The sequence below is a fragment of the Ochotona curzoniae genome, unplaced genomic scaffold, assembly GCF_017591425.1.
Source record: "Ochotona curzoniae isolate NIBS_2020 unplaced genomic scaffold, NIBS_Ocur_1.0 contig_2754, whole genome shotgun sequence".
NCBI classification, from domain to species: domain Eukaryota; kingdom Metazoa; phylum Chordata; class Mammalia; order Lagomorpha; family Ochotonidae; genus Ochotona; species Ochotona curzoniae.
Genome location: NW_024465582.1, coordinates 28,522,728 through 28,550,068, shown reverse-complemented (window position 1 = coordinate 28,550,068; position 27,341 = coordinate 28,522,728). Strand labels below are relative to the sequence as shown.

General features: G+C 38.1%; 1 protein-coding gene across 4 annotated transcripts in view; it reads left to right on the top strand.

Moving 5' to 3' along the window:
• The window catches only part of PDE4D (phosphodiesterase 4D), a 1,371,497-nt gene that overhangs the window by 831,698 nt on the left and 512,458 nt on the right, over positions 1 to 27,341 (top strand). The window contains exon 1 of one of the 4 annotated variants that reach the window (XM_040977574.1): positions 17,406 to 17,535. The exons of the other annotated variants lie outside the window; for them this stretch is intronic. Coding sequence (XP_040833508.1) covers positions 17,489 to 17,535 — 47 coding nt within the window. The 5' untranslated portion in view covers positions 17,406 to 17,488. Of the gene's footprint in view, positions 1 to 17,405; positions 17,536 to 27,341 lie in introns of those variants that run through there. 4 annotated transcript variants of the gene reach the window in all.

Genomic DNA, 27,341 nt, shown 5'->3' with positions numbered 1-27,341 from the left:
TTTTTTCTTTTTCCCCTAGCAGCTTGAACCTCTTACACTCCAAATTACAGCATGCTCACACTACACAAGGTTTGTCCTCCTTCCGACCCTTCCCTCTGATCGCCCTTAACCCAGTGGCAGTTTGTTTCATTCCCAAGGAAAACATTACCCCACCCTCCAAGCTGGCTGTGTTTACATTTCTCTGCTCTTTTCCTCTCTTCCTTGCCATACTGGTTTAATCAATCTCACCAAATGACTTTCCTGCCAGCTGAAAAAAGAAAACCCAGAGCAAGTTAATAGGCATCATATACTGTACTTTCTGTCATTTCTCTAAAATGTGCGGAACTATTGCGTCATTACATTGATTTTTAATGATCTGAAGGATCAGATGTTGCGAAGCTGCACTTCAGAAGCCTGGTAATAAATGGGAAAGGGGCGGCGTGTGGATGCTGGGCACTCACTCAGTGCTATATGAATGATCCCCGCAGTACCCAGCCAAGGAGAGGAGATAAGATGTCAACCTTTGCCAAGTCATGTATTTGAATTTTTAAACAAAGACACTTAGCTATTTTAATTTCATGTTTGGAATATGGAGGAATTAAAATGATGTTCTGATGAATGTTTAATACTGCATCAGTAGGAACTGCCCAATGGTGTGCAAATCTGGTGACATAAGTAAACTATTGATCAAAACCTTCCATCATCCCTAGCTGGCATCTTAGCATCCCAGGAATAAAGGAAAATATTGCCTATTTTTAACCAAAGAGCACTAAAATGGTAATCACTGAAACACTGAAAGAAATCACTTGTTTTCCCTCTTTGAAAAAAATAAGAAACAAGGGGGACTGGTTTTGTGATGTAGTGTGTTAAGCAGCTGCTTTTGATGCTGGCGGCCAATATGGACACCCGTTCAAATCTTGGCCAACTCTTTGCTGATGAAATTAGGATCGTGGTTTTCATGTTTTGAGGATGCCATATCCCATCTTCCCTCTTCAAGCAGTAAGAAAATTGAAAGAGGGCACATGAGTTGTAGTAACAGGGGTTAAAACCATTCTTTGAGAAAATGTCATATTTCTAGGATAAGTGAGATTAATTGTTCAGTGTTTCCTATGCTTCTCAAATATTGGAGGAAGCCTAACAGCAAAGCCAACTCTACGTATACCACGCAAAGGAGGGTGGAAAATAAAACAAGAAAGAGATAACATTGCATGAGGTGGTGTGGGGTTTTTTTTCCATTTTTTTGTCTTTGTCAATAATATGTAGGATAAAAATGATAAAATTTACATAGAAACTTAATTAAAAAGTGATTATTTCTATAAAACATCCTCAAATATTAAATAGCTAGAGAAGAAAGGACAGTCCTTTGGATTATCAATTATTAAATATTTTTAACCTCTGGAAGCAAGTCACCGAACATATAAACTATTCCATGATCTTTGTACTCGATAAAAAATAGTTTGAGCTTTTGTGAGCCAATATGTATTTTTAAGCACCTTCTACCTTATTATATGCTTGAAGCTCAGGGCTTACTGGCAGTATGAAGAAAGGTGTGTGTTTGCATGTGTATTGGAACCTGAAGAGTGATTTTTGTGAGGTTAAGTATTGCAAACGGAATGTCTTCAATTTCTGTGTGTTTTTGATTGTAAAAGGTCAATTGTACTATACTCTACAAAAGCTTATTAGTCAATATTGTCTCTACATATGGGTGTACATTTTTTCTCTTTCCCCACCCCCTCATTGGATTGCTTTAAAAGAAAAACAAAACAGAACAACAACAAAAACAGGCTGTTTAGCCACCATCATACACAAAACCCTGCATTGTCGCTATTTATTTTGAGACCAGTGAGGCTGCACTTCTATTTGCTGCTTAGCGGCTGTGTGCAGTTCTCCTCTGCTGCTTTGTCATATCTATCTGTTATTTTTCTTTTGAGTTTTTGACCTATAATCATTTTGTAGACTGTTGTTAAAGCAAATGATAAGGAAGCTGTATCATAACTATATTTGCGTCACATCCTGTAACTCACCTTGCATTCGTAATTGATGAAGAAGTGCGCATTGTTTTTTTTTTTTAAGCTCATGTTTTTGCCCTTTGCATTTCTACAATTTCATTGCTCTGTTTCCCCAATATATTCCCACTATTGCAATTAGGCAACATTGGATTGGATAAAGAACAGCTACTGTGCATTGAATTCTTATGTGTGCTATATGATTGATCTATAACTTATAATCTACTCCCAAACAAATATAAGGTATATGTATATCATTATTGTTTTCCAGATTAAAAAAAAATATGATTCAGTGGAAATTGGGAAACAAACTTCACATGAAGTGGCAGTAACAAATCAGAAATCTATTTGATAATTTAAAAAATCTGATTCCTGATAACAAGCCATGCACTATTGAGAAAAAGTATTAACCTAGAGCACAAGCTACTTTGTTTACACTTGAAACTCTGAAAAAAATGTCATATAAAAAACTCAAAACGGGGTTTACATTTATAGATTTCAAGCTTTGTTTGGGGACTAAAGGACAAAGGAGTAGGATTATTGATCAGAAGAATTCATTGGTCCTTGGACCAGTTTGCAAAATGGGAGACCAAATGGAGAAGCAATAGACCTAGGAAAGATTTTCTCAACCCTGGAGTAACAAAATCAACAGCTCCACAGAACGATCAAAACCAATCAAGTAACACCCTCAGAACACTCTTCCCCACATCAGGGTCTCTAAGGTATCATCAAATGACTGCCACTCCTGCTCCCACAGTGCTGTTAGTTTGACACCATGGACTGTTCCACTCCCCTTCCTCTCCCGTAAACACAGGAGAAAAAAATAAATAAATAAACCCAAAACATTCACCCAACCTACTTTCCTCTGCACCCGACCTTTCCACTTTAATCAGAGGCCCATGTGGGCATGCATCCATCTCAGCTATGTAAACAATATTAAATATCTATCTATCTATCTATTAGGGTATGGTGCCTGTTCCAGTGACCAGGAACATGCAAACACAGGAGTACAAGAAAACCACATTCCAAGTATAAACATGCATGTGCTTCACTGTTTTCAAGCTATTGACAAAATAACATCAAAAGAAGGTCACTGCGATGATGTAGACCTCAGAATGAGATTCATGACCCTTCATTATGGGGTGCAGTTCAGACAAAGGAGTAAAACAAATCACTGCACTCTACACCAGATCCTCAGTCTCGTCTTCCAATACCAGTCATGCTTTCATGGAAAGGAGATTCCGGATACCTGGCCTTGTATCCCAAAGCAAAGACACGGGGTAGTAACATTCCAATAAATAGCCTCCTGGCATATAAAGGGCCTGGTTCCTCCACCGGTTAGCTTGTTAATTCATTGTTCTTGTGACAGTATTCATCTGCAACTATATTGTTGTCATAAATGACTGACCTGTTGTTTTTCTGAAAGTGGTTTTAATGTAAGCACACCCACATCATAGTATCAAACAGTGACACAGGTCTTTGTGTGATCCTTGAAATAGAATTCAGCATAAGATACAATTTGATTTCCAAAGAGGTTCCTGCTACATGTCGGACTCTCATTTTGTGACAGAGAGAATGATCATTGCCCTGGTTCATGATAATGTCATTCATCGTAGAACACTCTTTGGTCTCTCCATGAACTCCAAGAGAAATCCAGCCCTGCTAGGAAATGATGGATTCACAAATTGCACACAGCTTTTTGTTTGTTTTTATTTACCTTTTTAGCCTAGGTGTCATGACAACTGTTGCTTCATTTCAATAACAGCAATTGCAGGTTTGAAAACTCAACATCTAATTTTAAAGTGCTTTTTGAGGCAGATAAGCCCACCCACCAGTTATTTAGAAAGAAAAAAAAATGATGAGAAAAATCTAGGCTTCTCTCTCCTAACTTGATTACTTTGTGAAATGTGCTCTTGTGTAAATTATAACAAATATTTCCATGTAAATTAAAATGACTTTCCATGTTTGGAGTTCATAGCTTCATGGTTTAACATAAACAGATTAAGAAAATTTACCATTTGATAATGTGAAGCTTCAAGGTGAGCATCCAAAATTGGTTGGTAAAAGATTCAGACACATCACCCACTTCTTCATTGTGGTTGTATTTAGAACATTGTCCTATCGCTCAGACCCACTCTTCTAATTAGTACAACATGAATCGCCATAGACAAACACAAGGATCAAAGACAGAAAATGAACCATTCATTGCCTGAGCAGGAATTCTGGAGCGTAATTTTTAAGTGAGAGAGCAGGGTAATACTGTGTGTCCTGCCCACCCTTCCCTCGGAGCGGGCTACAGTCATTTCTGCCAAGGCCGGACAGAGGTTATGATGGTAGTATTTCCTCCAGTGGGTCTGATCCACACTACACACTAGGGAGAGAGACCTGGCCTGGAGCCATTTGCTATCCTTCCTGAGAAGACTGCAACAGCAAGAGATTGTAGGGATTGAACATGGAGAAAATTGAGAGCTTGGCGGGGGGTTAATTAACCAGCAGCACTTGTAAAACAAGGCTGAAGCAAAATCTCATAGGCATGGCAGCCAGGGTGCCCAGCAGGATGCTGTTGATGAACCCACAAAAGTGCCCAAGAGACAAGAAGACAGCTTTCAACATCTGCCAAGTACCCGATGTGAGATGTCATGTTATGACAGTGCCAGTTCAAAAACAAAAATAAAACCTTCTTCCTTTTATCCCCCTTTCCCCTTCCTTGTAAGTTCATGGCTGTCAGTGCTAATCTGCATAGCCCACCATGGGGAGAAGATAAACTCTCTCCTGGATTCCACTGACTCCCACAACTACAAGCAGCTCATCTCCAATGGGCCTGGCAGGCAGGAGGCAAAATTTGCTTTCAAATCTGGAAGGGACATTCTAGTTATGGAAAAGAATCTGAGTAGACAATGCAATCCTGTGTATTAACAGAACCCAGAATGTCACAACCATTCTCTTTAAATAAAACTTAAAGAGGCAGTTGAAAACTAGGATGTATTTTTAATCCCAGGCCCTCATTTTCAGCAAATGTTACAATATTGATATTTGTATACAAATATCTTAAAAATGTATCTTGATTTATTTTTACCACATCACATGCTTGTCATGTGAATTTTTCTTCTGTGCTTCTAATATGGAGGTACTTCAAAAAGTTCACGCAAAACAGAATTAAAAAGCATGTGAAATCCATGTATATGAGCGGCCTTCAAAAGATTAATTAAAAATGCATGAACATCAAAACATGTTGGCGCCCAAATAATCTTATTTTTTTAAAGAAGCATTTTGAGACTTTCAGATTTGAGAGGAAAAACATTTATAGTTCCCAGCAATTGTGTTTTAATCTTTATAACTGGGCTCCGGCAGAGATCTGCATTCAAGGTGTAGGAAACAATCAGTGGTTGAAGGGAATGAGGAAGTTGTTGTTAAGGATGCTCTTTTCTATCCCAGTTGCCTCCTTCACTTCCTCTGTCTGTCTTGACGCTTTCCACCCTTTGGATTCTTTTGGAGTGGGAGTTCCAGATGTCACCTGCTTGCTACACTTAACAGCCTAAGAAGGGAAGCCTTCATAACACTGTGTGCCCTATTCTTGCAGTTCCAGAAAATATTCCACCTCTCCCCCAACACACATGGGCAATTGCCTCATCTCAAATGACCTGTGCTTCTCATCAGACAGTCATTGGTGAGGCAGGAGAAAGACAAGCTTCCATTTCTTCGGCTTCATCCTTGCTTCCTATACTGTAATCATCTTTTTAAGAATGAGGAGAGCTTTACAAAATAATGAAGTTTGCTAAGGTTTTCCCTAATTCAAATCACCTGTTTACCTGTCTATTTCCTGCTTTGTGTTTTTGTTTCAATTCTTGTTTGGTTAGTAATCTAAAGTGTTAAGGATAAGTGAGAAGAGAAATCCTAGATATGAGTTTGCTGCATGATCAGCAATGCTACTTTCTTTAGTGGAGTAATTGAGCTCTTATGTGTCTTCATCCATTTTCTCCGATCCAGAACTAGAAGCAATTACATCATATTATATTGTGCCTTAAATTCTGTTCTTATTACATGCTTCCCAGAGAGTAGAGTCTAAGATACATAAATGAATGATTTGATTTAATGAGAGTCATTTTCTGTCCCATCAGTTTTGGACATACATTGCTGTGTTTTGCCTTCTTATATCTATGAAGTGATCTTTCTAATCCATTGTGATGTTTTTAGAAGTGGAATGTCACTGTCACAAAGAGAGGCAGACTAACTGACAGCTTTAAGTACTCAGCACTATGGATTTACTTTCAAAGTGGAACTTGAAAGATGGCAGAGAAGAGACTGTGAGATGCTTGGTAAAAGAGTGTGCAAAGGACAACAAGATTTCTCATAATTAGCCTTGTGTTTGCTTTGCACTGAAATGTAAATAGTCTTTTACTTTGTTATAACTTTGAAACTATCGTTCTAAAATACTGAGTTCCAGTTTGAATACATTTTAATATTTTTTGGATTATAAATTATTTTGAAAAAAATCATATGCACCGTTTTTCTTCCTCAAACAGAATTCTGCCACTTGCATACTATATTCTCTTACTTCATGAAGCTAACATAAGTCAGCTTTTTGTTCTTCCATCGTGTCTCTCTCCTTTTTTTCTGTTATCCTTCAGCCTTCTTTAAAACAAACTGTGAGTGAAGACAACTGTGAGTGGCGTTTGAGCAATGTAAGGAGCTAATGTTTTGACTAGAACTGTAATAGATGTCAGTCAAAGAAAAAGAACAGTTTCCAGAACAACTGCATGTAGATGTAGATGCATTAATTGTTAATTCCAGTCAGTGTATATATGCTTGATCCTGCAAGCATTAATTCAGTGATGAGTTAACTCATTGTGGCTGTTCAGTGTTGTAATATGACATACATTTTAAATTGCTTTATTTTGGGAGACAAAAAAAATATGAATTTTGGAGTTTTTTTTAAATGTTGTGAATCATCAAGATTTTGATTCTAACTAAAAGAAGCCAACTATATTAAAGAAGGGATGCCAGTTACTTTAAAAATGTAGACGTGGACAATACTAAGTACTGCTGTTCCTTATTGGGTTTGGAAAGCTCTGAAAGAGGGAGCTATTCTCATTTGGGCCAGAGAGCCATCTGTTTTAGTTCGACCTTGTGTTTCTTCTCTTTTTTTGTCTTTTGTCTGTAACAATCACCCTCTTGCTACTTTATGGGTTTGTACTTGACCCAAAATTGCATCTTTGGCCCGAATCCACATAACGTTTGAGTTGAACCCCAGGTCAAACTCAATAGAGTCTCATTTCTGTATAGGCCTCCTTGTATTTAAAGAGAATATTAGCTTTTATTGAACAGTGAATTAGTCAGGTGGCATTAAGTTATATTTTTAAGCCTATCCAGATCAGATTTTCAAAAATATGGTAGAGTTAAAAACAAATCCTTAAAGTACCTGTAGGCAGACATTTAAAAAAAAAAGGATTTTTTTTATGCACCTGTATTCTGGGTGCTGAATGACCTGTTGGGAGCAAAACAGGTCAAGAGGCTTACTGCCTCTGCGAAAGTTACATTAATGATAATCTATAGGAGCTACATATAAAAATTATGTAGGCAAATAACAGTTATACTTGCTTTCTCTTAGCTCTTGAGTTGGAGGCTTAAACCAATTATGGTCTTTTGAGGTGTGATTCAAGAAAGTCTTTTACTGATTAAGTCTGGTGATTCTATAAAAAGGAGACAGACCTGATGCACATATATCCAAGCTACCTCCGGTTTTCTTCTCACATGATACTGTGGCACAGCGTGGAACTCTGCCAGCCAGAAAGCCACCACCAGATATGAACTTTAGACCTTATATTCTTTGAGACGTTAGCTGAAAAACTTCCCTCTTCCTTTTTTCATAATATAGACTGCCTCAGGTTTGTTGTTACAGTAACAACAACACTAAATCGACTTGTCAATCTGGTATGAACTACTACAGTAGAAAAGTGACTAACTGGAGTGTATCCAAGGTCTCAAAGTTGCATCAAAATGAAGGAGTTAGAAACAGGAATGTGGTAGAAAATCCTCTTGAGAGTATTCACTGGGAAAAATGCATCACAGATGTTTTTTAGAAGATTGAACTGTTTACCTAATAGACCCATGAGAATGGAAAGTTTTGATTAATTTCTTTGTCATGTGTCATATGATAAATTAAAGAGTCTCTCTCTCTCTCTCTCAGGCAATACTTTTCATCAATTCCAGAGACAAGTTAAATATTTTTACAGTAATATAAAAATCAGCAGTCAGTGTACTCTTCTGAGGAGGGAAAAACAATGGAAGGAAATAAACTGACTTGCTCTGGGGGGATATATTATGAATAGCTTCATTCTTTGTACTTTACTTTTTTCTTCTTTATGTGTCCCAAGATGAACCTGTATGATTTATAAACAAAAGGAAAATTTCATTCTCAAACAGAATCTTTCAATATTACTGCAACTATTTAAAAAGTTGTACAGTAAGGTATACATTTCAATGATTATCAAAATGTATATCAAAATGGACATTCTTCAGAGGTTGATGATTTATTGTGGACCCAACCAATAGTAAACTAAAAGAAACAGAATCTGTTGACATTAATGTCTAATCTCTAGGGTTTCGACTTTTGGTCTAATGATTAAAACATCGGACTTGATGCTCACAACCCATGTCACACTACCTAAATTCAGTACCTGGTTCCAGCACCTATCATCATTTTCTTGCTAATGCTGATTCTGCCAGACAGTGGCTGAAGGCCCAAGAAGTTGCCTTTCCACTACCCTATGGGAGACATGGATTGAATTTGCAACTTCCAGCTTTGATGTGCCCTAGCCCAGATCTTTGAGAAGTGAATGAACAAATGGGGGTTCATTCCTCTGTGTCTGCCTGTCAAATTTTATTTCAATATATTTTTAAAAAATTTTAGTGTCTAAATTTGAAGCTGAAAATATATTGGACATTGTATTTTGCAAGCGAATAGTTGTTATGTTACCTTTTCACAAAGCCTGTGTTTTAAGAGACGTGTTGACTACAACCATTAGGCCTGGCTTAGGCCAAAGTCATGAACAAGGAATTCCCGTTGGGTTTCCCGTATGGGTGACAGGAGCCCCAGGTATTTGCGTTGCCTTCCACTGCCTTCACAGTAGCATTAACAGGAACCTAGATTAGAAGTGGAGTAACTGAACCTTCAACCTGGGCTCCAAAATGGAATGCTAACATAACAAGCAGATGTTTCACCCCCTTAGCCACGGTGTGAACCCAAAAGCTAAGCCTCAGTGTTTTGTTTGTTTGTGTTTCCTGTGTAATTTTTAGACTCAAAATTATTGTAGATATGTTCTCTATTTTCAGAAGTGTGTTATATTCTAGAACTCAAATAAATTTTGAAGCTGGATTTTATTACATAGCAAATACTTTTATTCCGTTGAATTTCAGAAACAAGTATGATACAAAGCCTTGGGGGAAATTTAATATAGAAACAAAATACCATTCCATTTCACAAGGGAATACCAACATTACTTCATTTGTTTTTCTTTCTGTTCTTTTTTCTGCTTTTATTTAAGTAAGTTCTAGGCCAGGCAAAATATTTATAGTTTGGTAATTTTTTTTATGATTGAATTTTAGAAGTATACATAAACAACATATTCAAGAATTTTCTTCACATTACAGAGTAGTTTTCTATAATTTACCCAATTAAATTGAAAATTAGAATAAACTATGAATTTTATGTTTTCTATACTACAGTTAAGGAAATTATATCTCAATGAGGTTTACTGAGTGGGTAAAAAAATCATACAAGATGTAAAAGACACAAACCTGAAATTAGGGCTTCCATAATAAGATTCCAAAATACAATGAATATTCAAAATTTTTCTCTTCAAGTCTGCCGTGGGTTTTTTTTCCCACATTCATTCTTTGAATATTAATGATAAGTGTCTGCTTTGTAGTATATTCTAGCCTTAGTATTCTAACTTTTGTAATTCCAAAATTATTACAAATAGAGCTTAGTAATCCTTCTAAATATTCCAGTTACACAGTGTGCTGTGGTTTCATTTTTGGGGTATTTGTTTATTTTATGATTTAGTTCCACAGGCCCTGGGATGTCCCTTCCACTCTGTCCAAATCTCCTCTTTCCCTACTATTACCGCCACCCACATTGTTGTAGTAGTATAGTCTTCACAAACAGACCTACGTCCATCATTCTGCTCTTTAAGTATGTCCTGACATTGTAAGTATGGATAGGGGTAGATAATCCAGCATCCTATTGTCAAGATACATTTAATGGTTTAATTGGGGGAGGGGGGTCCATCTTTGATTTAGAAGTACAGAAGCATACAGCATTATATCTTCACATCCAGATATGATAATCCTTAATACACAGTTACTATGCATCCCATTAAATGAAAAGCCATAAAATAACATCAACAACAGGAGGAAAAATATGAAATTTATAATGCCATGAAGTTAAAATAACATACTACTGAATGACCAATGTGTCACTGAAGGAATGAAAAAGAAAATCCAAGAACTTCTTGAAGAAGATGAGGCTACTGTGTGATCCATGAGTCAGTAAAGAAATTAATAATGAAAAAAACCCTTTTTTAACAAATGAAATTAAAAAAAATTCAAAACCCTTAACATGTAGCAAAAACAGTATTGTGTTTTATGATACAATATTTTGTGTTAGTGCAGTTACTTGCCATATAAGATTAGAAGCATTAGCTTGGATATGTAAACCAAAATAATTCGTGGTATTAGTTAGGTCATGAAAATGCCCAACAAAGCATCTTTTTATTTTATTTGGTCAAAATAATTGTTCAGTGAATTTCCTTTTCATTTCTTAATCGCTGGTTGTATCGTTGATTTCAAGAACATGTAGAAATGGAGTGCACTACCAACTTGCTGAACCATATATGATGCAGTTCTCTGACAGCAAATGAATGTGTGGCTTCATTAAAGGCTTGTCTTATTTTAGTTATAAATGTGCTGAACAGCATGCCTTCAGACATTACTGGGACCTGCCACAATGGAAAGCCATCTCTATCAACATGGTTATTAATTAACATTTACCGAGTGCCAACAATGTTTGCAGTGTTCTAAATACACAGAGGAAGATACTGTTCTTTTCCAGAGGGACTGGTTTTCTGAGGAAGGGTTTGGTCTTGCATGTTCTTTTCCTGGAAGTGGTGAGGATGCCTGGGGAATGGGTGGTCATCTTTGATTTAGTTCTACCGACTGGAATGGCATTCTCACATGCTTATGAGTTGGTGTTATATGCATTAGAAAAGAATAAGTGTGTGTATACTTATACATATAGAAGTAGAAGTGTGAAAGAGATACATAAATTTCTTCTTATTTAGTAAATAAACCAAAAAAGACAATGTTCATTGGCTTTAGACAAGTCACATTCCTAAAAATATCCAAGTGAAGGAAATATCTGTTTCTTTGGACATTATGTATTTATACTACCATATAGACAGAAAGTGCTGTGAAATGAAGTATGTATATATGTAAATGTTTATATACATTCATTATGTACATTAGAGTCTAATTTTCTTTCATAGTTTTTTTTGACAATTAGAAGACCAAAATTATCCATTCTCCTGAAACATTCTTAGAATATCTGAACGGATGGTTTATATTCATATGAACCTATTAGATTCATGTCATTTTCATGTCTAAAAACAGGATGGTTTTTATTTGATCTCATTTGTGGTTTTTAAGATTGTGGTAAGATCTAATGATGACAGAGAGATACACCTTAATATTTGAAATGAAAGCACTTTTCCATGAGTGAAACTGAGAATTCAAAAAGGAAAGTCAGCAGGGCACATTATTATGCCCTCTGTGTATGTCAGTGCAAGTGACCAGGAGCTTTAGAAGATGCCCAAGTGCAGAGATGAGCTATCTTATGCTCAGATCGTGTTAGCTACACAGAATCATTGTATTATATACTTTGTGAAGTTACCATGTCCATTGATATTTGAAGACAAAGGAGTACAGAATTTGATCATCTAGGAGTTTACCTGGAAATTGTTCATTCTTACTACTGTTATGTGTTGGTTAACTGTGGTTTAAAGAGCCAGACTTCCCTTTGGATACTAAATTTTGAGCTAAAGATCATAAATGCATAGAGCCCTAAAACAGTTATAGGGCATGTGACCACCTGTTCCCCCTCAACTTACCTAATGCAGACTTCCAAACTCACGAGGTCCCCAGCAACATGGTTTGAAAACCCGGAGCTCTTAGGTGCATACACCCCTAATCATGGTGGAAAACTAGTACCTTAGAAAAGGGCATGGGATACTGATTAGTATTTTGCCATGGTTTTAAGTGCACTAAGCAGTGTTTCAATGCCAGTGTGGACTAGAGAATTGCAGTTGGTTCTGAGTTTGTAGCTGATACTTGATTAATATGTATTTTTTAAAATCAGTCTCATATGAAGGTGGCTAATGTTAGTCTGTTCCCAAAAGAATAGTTGTTATGTTGCTAATAGAATGAAATTTTAAAAATAATAAAATGAAAAGCTGCTCTATGCAGAGTTGAGGCATCCCATAGCTGGAGGGATCTCATTAAGGCTGTGAAATCTGTGGTCCTTGGCTCAGAACTGGCATTCTTGTATTGACTGAAACAGGGTAGGAATGGTCCCTCAGGGAATCTTTTGTAGATACTCTAGGTGTTCCTTAGAAGTTTGTTGAGGGAATGAGTATCTTTGACTAGAATGAATTAGATACGCGGTCCCTCTGGCCCATCCATATGTATTTGTTTTTGAGAACTTGTTTTTCAGTTACAAACCAAAGCCTTCCACCTGCCTTGTGTCTGAATAGTCATACATTTATGAGGCCCAAGGTTTTGTGAGGTCTCACTTTGTAAATCCGAGGTCATAACTTGGAAGACCCTGTTTCTTATATACGCTTTATAAAAAATGGTAGAATTGAGCCATTACTATTGTGTAAGATGGTCTCTCCTTTCATTTCTGTTGCCTTCAGTTTGTAGCAATATGGATTTTTTTTAATAGTATATAATCTTGCTTCCCAAGAACAATAAAATAAATAACTTTTTTTTTTCTTTGCTATCACATAAACTAGACTTTTCTTCTATCTGTGATGGCTTTTTTGTTGTAATTGCTTTCATCTTAATTGGTTATACTTTTAATTTCAAAAAACTACATGTTTAAAAATTTTTAAAATGAAGAGCCAAAATGTTCATTTTAAACATATTCAGTTGAAATTTTCTCTTAGTTGGACTATAATTTAAAATCTCTTTTAATGACTAATGACAATGCCCAAGTCACTTGTGGTTTTGTACTTGTAAAATGCATTGCTTCTATCATTGCCAACAAATGGAAACATAGCTACAAGTATTGACTTTGAACTATGTGGCAGTTAAGAAAGATTCAGATGTAATTCTGCTATTATGTCACATATAGGCATCAATTTTTCATTTTACCAGAGTGAAATAGTGTTGACTGACATAACGTGGTAAATTGGTGGATGATAATATTTTAATTTCAGTTTGAAAGATTTACTATTTCAAAAGCAAAGTGACAGAAAAATGTGAGACAAAGAAAGAGAGATCATCTCTCAGCTGACTTGCTCTCCAAATGGCCACAATCATGAGCTGGGGCAGGCTGACATCAGGAGGCAGGAAGCTCATGGGTGGCAGGACCCAAGCACTCGGACCATCTTGTACTTTCTTCACAGGTGCAACAGGAGGGAACTGGATGTGGAATGGAGTAACCAGGAGTCAGGTTCAGTTCAGATAGGACGTGTCAGCTCTGCAAGCTGCAGCTTAACTGGATGCACCACAATGCTAGAACATTGATATTTACTATAAGAGAAAATATATTTCTACAGAAGTTTTTAAGAAATGTATTTATTTTAACTGAGCTCTCATCCACTAGTTTACTTCCCAGAAGCCTACAATCAGACTGAAATTAGGAAACTCAATCCAGGATTCCCATGGTGGATCAGGAATCCAGAAACCTGAACCATCACCACTGCCTCTTGGGGTCTGCATTAGCAGAAAGTTGAAATCAGGAGCCAGATCCAGGTGTTAAACACAGAGATGGCGAGATCCGTGGGCATCTTAATTATTACACTGAACATCAGCTCCGCTGCATTACAGAGGGAGGGGAGAAAGATGTCGTTTCCTCTGCTTCAAGCATTTGGTCAGGCTGATCTAAAGCTGGGAGCCAGGAGCTTCTTCCTGCTCTCTCACCTGAGTACAGGGCCCTAATTACCTGAGCTATCTTCTCTTGCTTAGCCAGATCATGAATGTGAAGCTACATCAGAAGTAGAGTTGCTGGGACGCAAACCAGCACCCATATGGGATGCTGGCTCTGCAGGCAGAGACTTAGACTACTATGCCCCCTTTACTTTTAATCTTGTGTTTACTGATTTCCATCTCTTGCATGATGTATAAACTAATTGTCCATTCTGAAATGGTTGAAAAGCTAGAATCGTCATCATCATCACCCATGATCAGTAATTATATGGAAAATTTAATCTGAATCCCCTGAAATGTTCTGCCACTATGATGCTGGATGATTAGCAAATAATATCCTTTTGGCAGTTCTACTCTTCTGGGGGATGACTCTGAAGCTAACATGACACATGTGAAAACAGTTCTTCAGCCAGCATACCACACATGCATGGTTGCATTGATATCGAAGAGTCACCAAGACATCAATGTCCGTGGACTCTGTAATCAGACTTTCTTCATGGAAACGGTGGCTTAATAAGCCCAAGACCTCCAGCAATCAGCTTCACATCGAATTGCCTCATTTTCCTCGTCTTTAGAATACGGCTCATGAGCTCTTACCTTACAATGGTATTGTGTAATTTAAATGAAATATTAATGTAAAACAGGGCCTGTGATATTAGAGGCATTCCTATCTTTTAAGCAAATCAAATTTGGGCCAGTAATATAATAATAAATTGTAACTGTGCTACTTGATTCAAAAATCCACACATGGCAAAAATCATTTGAAGGTGTTGTTTTTCAGATCATAGATGACCTTTAGGTTTAGTCCCTTTGGAAAAAACAAAGAGGCCACTTGGAACCTCACGAGCATTGCCTAGGTGACGGGAAATCCTGACCAATGTTCTCAGATCCTTTCTGTGCCATGGTGTCATCTTTCTGAACCCAGAAACTGCCTGGAAAAGAACCGTTTGGTGTCTTTTCACAAGAATTCTACTAGAATCAACATTTGAACAAATTCGAAATTCCCTAAATGATGGCAGAACTGAATAGATTTCTTCATACCTGATTTTGAATTTGTAGGAAATGCCCTAGTCCCAAGTCGTGTTTTCTGTGATGACGGCATCTCTCCTGGGAAATCCTAGCCGAAGATAACAGCATTGTGCATTAAGTGCTGCTAGTATTCCATTTAATATTAAGCAATTGCATAACAGGCTTTTTGAATACCTACGTTAAAAATGATTCATTAACATTGAGTACACTACTCCTGTAGAGGCCAGGCTTGTACTGATCTCAAACAAACACCATTTAAGTGCTGGGCTACTATTCCAGGAGTTTACTATTTTATTGCTCCAAAATGGCATCAGCAGCCATGGGGTGCATTCAGGGGATTATTGAACAAATTTTGTGGGTTTCTTTTTTTGCAACAAAGGGGCAAGTGTCAGGAAATGCAAAATATCAGCTGTAGGCATTGCAATATTTCATCTCTGCTCTCCAATTTTCACACTGCCTAATCATACAAGCAGCTTTATTGGCATGTGCAATTGCCAGTGAAGTGTAACTGACTTCTGCAAAACTGGTTTCCACAAGATCGTTGCATAGTCATCTGTAGTCAAATTATTTCAAATCACCTAATAAGCAAGGTTTTGCCTCCCATCTGTAGGTGTGTCAGTGTGTGTGTGTAGCAAAAAATTTTTAAAGGAGAAGAATGCATGAAATTCTGTCCCTTCCTGGACCTCTTTCGACCTTCCCTTTTTTCATTGGGCAAAAATGAAAACAAGGAAGGGGGCGGGGAGGAATCTACTTCTGTAACAACATCCATGCGTTCAAGGTGTCGTTTCCCTGTCTGGTTATTTACAGGTCCTGCTTAGCCTTTCTCGCCTGGTAATCAGTTACTGAAAGAAACCTGTTCTTTGTGGGCACGCTTTTCCTTTAACCCCTTTGGCTGGCTCTTCCTTAAGAGGCTAGCAAGGAGCGCGCAGTTCTGCAGTGTCCGGGAACCCACCTAGAGGGCCCCCTTGACGCCAGCACATCCCCTGTCAGGCAAGGCGTCTCTGCAGCCGAGAGGGCTGCTGCAGAGTTAATGTACAGTACCACGGAGCCTGCAAGTGTCCTGAGCTGCTCAGAGCTGGGGCGGTGCTGCCCAGGGCAGAGGAGGCGGCTGCGGCGATTCCAAAGGTTCTGCTGGAGATTCGGCGCGGGGGGAACTCCAGCAGGAGCCTGTTGCCATTGTGTTTTAAAAGCATGCAAGGTCTGTATAGCTTGGGCGTGAGAATCTTTCAAAAAGATGTCCGAGTATCAGAGTAAATGACACCTATGGGGGAAATGAATTCTGCGTAAGGAATAGAGACAGACGAGAAAAGACAACGAGGGAAAGCAATTCTTAGACAACGTCTGACTTGCAGCTGTGAAATTCATTTTCTTTGCAAGGGAAAATATACAAAGCCCACACATGGTTTTGATAACAGCGAATTAAAGGGGATTCTGCAGCGAAAGGATCAATAGCTTAGTCATTTTACTTAAAGCGAGCAGACAGCCTTATTATGGGGTTAGGCAACGGGAAGGAATCTCATCAGGACAGTACCTTGTGAAGTCATGGTGGTAGCTGATGGTAACCTTGCCCTGCAAAACAGAAATTACTCGTTGCCTTCCTACTTTTATAGTTGAAACCCGCCGTTTCAAGATTTGGGGAAGAAGTTGATTTTGATTATACATGATTTGTAGTCCCTCTGCCCAGGTCTTTGTCCAACGCGTCTCAGACGGTCGCCCTGCGTTGAAGTGACCACACATGAATATGTGCCTCAGAAAGAAGAAAAAGCAATATTCATTTCTAAAGGACAGCATGGCAAAGCAACCTGAAGTTTTCCATTTCCCTTCTAACACTTCTTTAACAAGGATAACAACAAACTGTCTTTTGACTCCTTTCTTTCCACACTCCAGAGTTCTTCCTGCGAGGATGCGTTAATTCACATGCAAGGCAGCTGGATCTGACCACGACAATATTTGCCACCATTTAGGATTAGCAGTTGGACTGGCTATTTTAGTGCATTGACTAATTAGTGGACCCTAAATGGATGGACCTACCTGCAGGGCTCTGCGATGGTTCTTTCTTCAAATCCTAGAAGGGCTTTGTTGTTGCTCTTGGATTTGTTTTGTTTTCTTGGGGTGGGGGATTTTTTTTTTTTTTTTTGGAATTTAATACTTGTTGCAATAATTGTCCATGATAGCTGCTCAGAGCAGAAAGCTGGGATTCATCTGTGAGGATCACTCCATGTAACCTAGGACACAAGGAAAATATTAATGACGGAAGATCTGCGAACATGATGCACGTCAATAATTTCCCCTTTAGAAGGCATTCCTGGATTTGGTGAGTAATCAATACACCCTGCAGTTTGCAAAACTCAGAATTCTAAGATTCCCTGACAGGTGCCAGGTGGGACACTGCTTTTGCACAAGAATATTGATGTCATATGAGGAACAAAAAGTAAAAAGGTATAACACCAAATTTCTGAGAAAGTAATGATTATGCAATAAAATATAATTTATGGAAAGCACCCCAAAATGAGAAATCAAGAATGAGGACATGAGGGCATTTTAGAGAAAGAGAGACAGAAAACTTTGACAATCGCAACTCTCTGATAAATAAAGGAAAAAGAGAAATTTGGAATTTTTTTTTTTTTTGGTGATTTTACTTTAAAAATCCCTAAGGCAGGACAGACATACATTTCTGATATATAATATTATTTTGTCTGAGCCAAAACAGAAGGGTAAGGGACACATAAGTTGTTGGCTTAATTTAAAAACAATACTCAGATGGGTTAGTGGTCCCATATTGAAGAATATTGTAGCTGATCAAGAAATGTTTCCACTAGAATGAGACAATGGAATTCTAAGAGAATTCTAGCACAGGAATCATGAAGTGCTCTGACTTTCATAGAACTTGCTCTGGGTCTCAGAATTCGGTGATGTATTACGATTCAATGCAAGGTGTTAAGATCCCTGGCAAATGATGTCATGTGCTGTGTCACATAGAAGTTGATTACTAAATGTCTATGGGAACATTGAGGTCATTGTTAGGGCATAGCTCATTATTTAAAAGTCTTTTTCTTTTGCTCTATATATTTAGGGTTGCCTACATTCAATCTCTTTTAGCCACAAAAAAAAAGCATTTATTAGGGCTCAGTGTCTGATAACCTACATTGCTTTGCGTACTGTACTGTCTCATTTTTCAAAGCTAATTATCCAGTTAAATTTTGACTCAGCTGAGAATAAGTGATGGATAGCCAGGTACAGTTTTTCTGAGGATTTTTCCAACTGCTTTTAGGATAACATTTCACAATAAAGCCTCCTAATCACTTAAAGTACCACCCAAATCACCTGCCGGTTTCATGGGAATACTTCAACTCTCAGCCAAACTCCCGTGCTTGGAAGGCTGGGAGACATTCTGTCACTCTAGGCAGGTGCTCATTTTCTGTCCGCGCCAGATTCATCTAGAATCAATGCTGTGGCGTATCTTCCTTCTTTGCTGGCCAGTGGCACTGTCCCCAGTCTCTAACATGTTTGGTAGAGAGTCAGAGTGACATGCCTGCAAAGCTCAGTGGCCCAGTTCCAATTGCATCATCAGAGGTCCCAGCTCAGTGGGAACACTGATACCATTGCTTGCTTATTCTGTTGGTAAGGGTCAGGCAGCAGCCCTAAGAGCCTTACCGTTCTTTCAGAAACATTCACCTTAGTGATCTCAAATCCTGAACTCAAAAGATCCTAGAAACAGCCCGTCGGTACATAGTAAACATTTGTTAACTGTTATTGTTCTATTTCTTATCCATTTCTTAAAGGTGAATGCTATACTTCTAAAGATTTATTGAGGGGGAAATATGCTATTCTCACTTCTGTAAAGTATGCCTTGCTTATAAAGCAACAACTTTCATTCTCTCTGAGTTCTATCCTTGGATTCCATTTGTTTGGGTTGTAATTAGAAGCATGCAGGTACTCATTGAATATCTAGCATAATAACCAACTTTTATTTTGCTGCATTAACTTCCCATTTCTTCATGCTGGTAAGAAATAAGCTGTTCAATCCTGTAGTTTGAGGAGAAAGCACATTTGCTTTTTCATGCCCCTCTGGATTTCTAATACATATGTTTGAAAAGTTGAGGGGCCTAATGGTGTTCTTTTGTTCCATGAGGATGGTAACTCTTCATTCATTTCACTGCATGGTGAGCCCATTTGTTGTTGTTCTGGCTAATGGAGCCAGTGTGGAGTACAAATGCTCTGTTTTATGTATGGCTATTTTTCCTGAGCCCTTAGAATTCAAGAACAAAATATTAGATTTAAAGCAAGAAGGTAGTGGGTTTCCTCCAGGTGACCCAGCTAAGTATTGTTCTTGGTTCTCAACTTGCACTGCTATTGTTATTTTGCTATAGTTTGCAGCCTCATTTTTCAATACTGTGGTACGAGATTCTAGGTGTTTGTTGGCCAGAAAACTCCCTTTCTTTGTCCTGCTGTAAGACTCATGTTAGTTTGTATTCCATGAGCATGAATTATTCAGCTCTGAAGAATGGATTTACCATTTTGTTCTCTTCTACATCCCCAAAGATTTCCCCTTCCATCATTTTCCCATGCAGATGTTATTCTCATGAAAGAGCAGATAAAAAGTTGGCAAGAGCCCAGTGACAGGGAACAGCATCATAAATGAACGCCTTAAGGAGATGACTGTGTTGTCCTGAGGAGCCCCATATCATCTTGGTTCCCTGGACTCTTGGGCAATTCAGAACATAGAAGTACATTCAGTTTGGATTTTTGAGAAGAAAAAGAGAATGTGCACATTGGGGCTCTAAAGTGATCCTGGAAAGTTTATCAAAAGTAATGACTCTGATAGAAGCCAAAAACAGAGTGCGCATCTGGACCACCATCATGCTGTCCTAAGGCTAATATGCGGATAGTCATTTAGCAGCATTACAAAGTCATTGTTTACTGGTTACAAGTTTTAGTTAATAAGTAGTCCTATTATGTGAATTAATAGAACACTACCCAGAAAAATGTGCCAGAAGAATGTGTCTTTCTTGTTGGAAACTACATTGAGGCTACATTAGGGATATTTGCTGCAGGATTTTATTGCAAGGGCTTCTTTCCATCACACTTTTGAGTGTCTTGTTTATTTGTTTGCTTTTTTTTACTGTGAAACCGATAGGGACTTTCCTCACTGAATGAATGGCACTTTAATTTTTTTTAATTGTGGCTAGCAGTGAGAATTGAGTGATAGCCTGGCAGTTTAAGAATGGGTCCTACATAATTGGAAACAAGGAAATGCAAATCAACTTTCTAGGGATTTTAACTCCAACCTGGAGTAATTAAGAGGACTAGATAGAGATGTGATGGCAAGGTTTAACAAGAATGACAGGTCTTAATGTGACCATCGTGATTGTCACTTTTTGCCTTAAAGTTAAGTAACAACTTAGTATAATTTGATGTAAAAATGCCATAACTGCTTGCCAGAAACATCAGGTCTAAGTTGAACATAATTGAATGTTTCGGTTGTGAAATTGAGGAGGACATTTTATCTGAGAACCTTTGACTCTTTTTTTTTGTGACTCAAATGACTGCAAAGACTGTGGAGCAAAGAAACTTGAGAAGACCCCTGCTAGACAAGTTGTGCAGTAGAGTGATCGGAGTCCCTCTCTGAAAAAAACGGAGGAAAATTGGAGACTAGTGATTGTGGATACTAATCATTTGCTTATTTATTTGGTCTTGGGAATTAATTTCTTTATTGGCCACATGTTAGAATGCTTTTATCAAACTCTCTTAGTGTTGCTAAAAGTTGGCTGTAATCAACAGGGAAAAATGGGATAATTATGACTCTTGACTCAGTAGATAAGCTTTTCCTTTATTTGGGGGTGGCACTCTTTGTTAAACTTTCCCCTTCTTGGTGGTAGTTTCTGTAAGGTTCAGTCTAGCAAATCATGCTTGGTTGTTCTTCAATAGACCAAGGATTCAACTTATAAATGAACTCGCTCTGTTCTGTATGATCTTAGTTTCCTATGGAATAAATCAGGATATTGCCTCACAGGTCACTAATGCAATGTTCGTGGTTTCATCATTATAGGCATAGGATTCAGTGGAGAAACATTCAGAGAAAGGCAGGAGGCCTGCTTAGCACAGAAAATTCTAAGGTTAAATTCTTGTTAACCTCCTGGAAGCTTCTAAGTTTGTCTTTTCTTTATCTAGTTGAACTAAAGCAATTCAACCTAGAAGTCGATTTCTAGAGTTTATGCTTTTGCTAATATACTAATATCATCAATTTATTAGAATTTTAGTGAGGGGGGAAATATTGATTTGAAGACAGTATTGCAGTGAAGATAATTTAGTCAGTTTCATGCACAATGACAGAGCTGTATTCACTTAAGGCATCCTAAAATTCTTCCACTATCTGTTGGTCTTCAAATGAGATTACAGATGTGGGCCACAGCTGACTATCATTCCATCTCTAAATCCAGCAGTAAAATCCTAGCTTGTCTTGGAATTCCAGTCAAAGACAAATGAAGTTTATTTGTAAACAACTATGGCCAACAGAGTTTATGAGGAACTCATGATTGTAAAGTCATCTTATTCACAGATCTCTGACCTCCATTGTAAAGTTAGCAATTGTTTCAGACAGACATTCAGGTTTAGATATAATGCAACAAAAATGTCCCATGAAATGAAATATTAATCCTATTACAAACCTATTTTTTTCTCTTACCATTATACTCACTATCTTTTTGTCTTAATTTTTTTTTTTTTTTTTTTTTTTTTTTTTACTATTTGTATCTGGTTTCAAATAAAAATAGGACAGGCATTCTGACAGTGGGTTCAATCACTGCTTGTGATATTTGCATCCCAAATTAGAGTGCCCAAGATGCAGTTCTATCTCCATTTCAGTTCAACTTCCCACTGACCACAAGGAATCAAGTGCTTAAGTCTTTGACACCTATGTGGGAGACTAGTTAGTGTTTCAGACTCCTGGATTAGACTTCTGCCAGTCCTCAATCTGGTAGGTATTTAGGGAATCAACCAGCAGATAGAAGATCTGTTTCTCTGCTTTTCAAATAAATGGCAATGATTAAAATGAACACTAAAAAATATTAATTAAAAGAATGAAAATAAGCATGTATTTTTTTAAAAAATGGGAGAGAACATTCTCATTTGCAATATCACTCCCTAAAGATTCAAAAAGGTTTCTCTTGGGCTGGGACGGTGCAGTGTGTGGGTATCCAAGTCAGGCTGGCAAGAACACAGCTACTCAAGGATATCTTCTAGAGCCAGAGCTGAGGAACTGTGAAAATGGGACACTATAAATGTCCCAGCCAACCTCCTAACCATTAGTCTAAATACACAACAACAATTTTTTTTTCTTTCAAGAAGACTGATTAAAATTGCCTGGAAGACTATCTTTAATAGTATCAGTGTGGCACAACTTACAGAGATGAAATTGTTTTTAATCCCAAAAAATCTTTTCGGGTGTAGTAAAATAGCTTGCATGCTTGAAATTGCTGACAGGTTGTAGCCTCAGTGGGCTAAGTGGGTGGCCCAAGCCAGGGAGGTCCTAGCAAATTACTATAAAAGGCGGAAAATATTCTCCATCATATGAAAATTATTAGCTAAGAATTTTGGGTATTTAGCTCCTGGTAAATTCACCACTTTTCACTCTTTGTTGCTACACATCTTTCCGTTGACTGTTACTGAGTTACTCTCATAGATGCTGAGGTATTTGAATCTAGAGAGAATTAGGCAAGTAAGGGAATAATCATTCATAGTTCAGAATTCTGGAATGGCTAATGGGAATTAACAATTGATCTCCCACATGGCACGGATTGAAAGTTCTTGATCCCTCATTCCTTTCTCTCATTTTTAAAGTTATATACTATTAAAGTTAATGCTCATTAATATCCAGTCCAGTTAGAGCATTCTCGCACCTGTAACTGTTATCCCCCAGATGTTTGCATGCTTCAAGTTAACTATCACTTGATGAACTACAAATGGTATTTGAGAAGTACAAGCCAATAAACACGGGCCAGTTAATATATTCAAATGGAGACCATGTTACATGTAAAAATTTGAAATCTATTTATGGATGTGGCTCTGTGTGTGTGTATATGTGCATGTGTATTTAATCCCAATGATAAATACTTTGTATTTTTAATGATTGCCTGGAAATAAACTACCCTAAATTTCTAAATGTGACTTCCCTATTCTATGTGATTTTTGTCAAAGCTGTCTGAATTTTCACTATTATTGGAAATGGTGTCATTAGATCTGTACTTACTTCCTTTTAAAGACTGTATTAAAGAAAATATCATTGTATGATGGTAATAATGACTTAGTAAGTTGCAGCTAATGTCATGTGAAAATATATTGGGTCAATTTTCTGAAAATATAAGTGGTAAGCATAAATATCACAAAATTCATGGCAGAGACCAAAAGAATTCATTGAGCTCCTCTACCCATGCCAAATATGTTGACATAAATTCTATCATCACATTACAAAAATTTATTTAATCATTTAATCATTGTCCATGATGAAATGACTATTTAGAATGGTTAAGTAGCTCTCTCAAGGTCGTGTGTCTATTTCCTAGAGTAGCTGACCCATTAAAAACCAGGTCTGATTGTCAAGTTCAGCGTCCTTTAAATTTACCATGTTGTTATTGTGGCACACCCCTTAGCATTCTTTCCTGATGTTCCAGAAAATAGATTAGCAATGGACAAGAGGAAAATAATCAGATTCTCCATCTCACTCAGCACGTGGGGTGGGTAGAATACCTCCTGATTGTGAGTGATCTTTCCTTGAGAAACCCCTTGTGTTATTGTTGAGACTATGCCCTTTACTTAGGCCATATCAGCACCTTTTGTCTTGTAATGAGGAATGTTACAAGGAATTTGCAGTGAACTGTGTTCCCAAGGCCACTCAGGCCTGTACCATCATGGTTGTGGATTAGTAAAATGCATTTCTCTGAGCAGATGAATTAGAAAAGGTGCTGAAGCTGTGGCAGATGAATTAGGATGCAGATGGCACTGCTTGTTGAATGGACAGAGACTCTGCCAGCCAGCACTTGCTGAGTGGAACATTCCTGGGTTTTGCTGCATTCACCATCTCTACCTGGCTCCAGTGTGTCTTGTTCAAACTGCCCTGCCCTGGCCCTGCTTGGATGTGAGCTCTGCCTCCATTAGGTGACAGTCACATGAAATGTCTGTGTGCTTTGCTGATGACAAAGTTGCACAAGTTTTGGTTTGCGCTGCTACCGTTATTGCTTTCTTCTAGATCCCCATCTAGTTATAAGTCTTTAAAATCTATTCCCTACACAGGCAAAGAATATTAACATTATCTGAAATCTGAGCTGACAACCAAAGAAAGATTTTAATGATAGAATAGTCCAGTGTTCAGCAACTCAGCTGAAAAATGCCATTCTTAGTTAAATGCATTGAGCAGGTGGAACAAACCAGTATCTTGGAGCACAGGGATTCCCAGAAGTAGTCTTGTGTTGGAAATGCTCATGGGTTAGTGGGAATAGCCATGGAAACAAATGATCCCTGTGCAATATGAGTACTCTATACAAGGCCTTGTGAAAGTTCAAAGTTTATTGTCTTGATCCTAAATCCTTGAAGAAACCAAGAAGTGAAGTACTAAAATGTATCTGATGGATTTGAGAATTAATAATTATTGTTGGGATTACTTTGCAGAGTGGATTAAGAGAATTGAGTCTGTAACTTGTATTTCAAGGGAGAAATGCGCAAAGTGCTTTCAAATTTTTGGACAAGAACAGAAGGAAGACAAGAGAGGGGAGGACAGCAGAATGATGGGAGGAAAAGGCAGTAACTGGTGAAGAATGCCTGCTCCGTTCATCCGAGCTGAGTGAGCATGTCTCAAAGGGAGTGCCTTGATTCAGAGCTGAAATACCAGGGGAGGGCCTGACTCCTTCTGGGGGTGCTCTGGAGAGGTGCAGGTAATGTGGAGGTTAAAAAAGTGAAAGGAGAACACAGGAGGAGGCTCTGGTCTCATGTGTTCCGTTTTCTCCAAGAAATAGAATTCAAGATCACATCTCAAAAGGAGGCTCCCAGTGAGAGGAGCATGTGGTGGAGCTTGGTAAGGAGGAGGCAAAGCCACCATAGGGAACTGGAGAGGCGGTTGAGGAAAGGCAGAGTGTTAAGCAAACTGCCAAATAATAAGGCCAGTGATGCTGAGTGAATGCATCTAGTCAACAAAGGCCATTTTCCTTTGCTTTTAAAATTGTATCCACAAAGTATTATGTCAAAGAAAGGAGTAAAGATGTAATGAAATGCTGTAACTTTTTGATTACCAACTTGGGATCAGTTTGTGATTGGAATGTCTCTCCTATTGATTGGGTTTTGGGGATGACAAAAAAATGTAGAGTTAATTTTATTGCTGTGTGTTTTTTTTTTTTGGTTGTGGTGGAAATTGTTTTATGAACACATTAATTAGGATGCAATTCCAGTTTCATGACCTGATTTTGGAGATGTGAGATTGCGTGTGCTGCCTGGAAGTAACTCTTGGGTGACAAACACAGGCTCTAAGATATTTGCTTTGAACATTAACTTCAGATGAATAAAAATCACAGTGGGAGGAGAAGCAGGATGAGTCAGCGCTGCTCACTTTTTAATAGGAGCTTTTTTGTGGTCCTTGGTAGAATGTCACCAATCCCTATATATGTAACCTGCTTTTACAAAGACTTTTTTTTTTCAAAACCCTTGTGAAGTAGACTTGAAAGTGGCAGCAATCACTGGGAAACTTAGGAAATAACAAAGCACAACGTGGCTTTAACGAGAACTGGCATAACCTAGTTAAATATTTCTAAATTTAAATTCCTTTTCTATTTTTCCAGACAGCTCAGATGGGAAAATAACAAACGTAAGTTGTAGATGAGAGCATGTCACCAAAAACTCTCCTCACTTTATAGGCCATACTAGTACATCTGAGTGCCATGAGCTTCACAAACATGATGAATTCCTTTCATCTCATCTAATCAGCAGCACTTTTCTCGTGGGTCCAGAGAGCTTCCTCTTTAGCATTCTTGGTGTCCAGCTGCCAGGAGGACTTTATGCAAAGTGTTCTTGGTAGCCCTTCTATAGTCACTCTACAGCTTTAAATAAGGAGTAAGCATTCGTAGTCACTGATAAAGGAACTATGTTCTTCATCCTTGAGTTTCCAGGTTTTCCAAATCTGAAGATGAGGAGGTTGCCATCATGATCGCTATCATCAGGTATCTTACTGGAGTCATTCACTCATTTTTGCCTTGCTTAGGCATTTTGTCCTTATGTTAAAGATAATAGAAGAGAAAAAGTAAATTTATCAACAAATTTTTCAACAAGTGAGCTCTGATGCTTTCAATTATGTAATTGACTTCTGCGGGAAAATTGTCACCTTTTTAGCCACAGGTGTTTTTCTTAGTTTCTTCTTCACAAACTGTAATTTGAAATAGTAGCCTTTGTCATGGAAAGGTAGCAGCTTTGTGTCCATTAAAACTACTAACCTTCAGTAAGGTAATTGAGAAAACATTCCTGCACACAATTTGTGCATCCTTCAAGTGCATCCCCTGCACTTGGCAAAGGTCTTGGGTCTTTCCTTTTGTGTCCAGAAGAAATGACATAATGTGAAGTTGTCAGTATGAAAAAAAAATTCTTGTTCTCAGTAGCTGAATAAGTTTACAGCAAATACTTGCCATACATTATATTCCAGAGAAGAGAGGCAAGCTAGCAGGATGATGATGAGAAAATTCAGGCACCCACCGTGTTGTTGAGAACAGCAGGAGACGCCTCTTGTAAGCCATCAAGTAAGGCATAAGGAAAGGGCATTTGGCACTAGAGTTATGCTTCTCTGGGAAGCCTGCATCCCACATCAGGGTGTCTGGATTTGAGTCATGGCTCATGTCCTGATACCAGCTCTCTGTCAATGTGTACCCTGAGAGGCAGCAATGCTGGTTCAAGTGGTTGTCCTCTCATCCCCAACATGGAAGGCACACATCGAATACACATCTCCCTACTGTGGCTTGAACCAGCCCCAGCTGCTGTGAGCACATTTGGGGAGTGGACCAGTGGATGAGAAATCAGTCTCTATTTGTCTCCCTTTCTTTCTTAGTCTTTTCTTCCCCCCTCCAAGTAAATTTTTTAAAATTGAAAAAT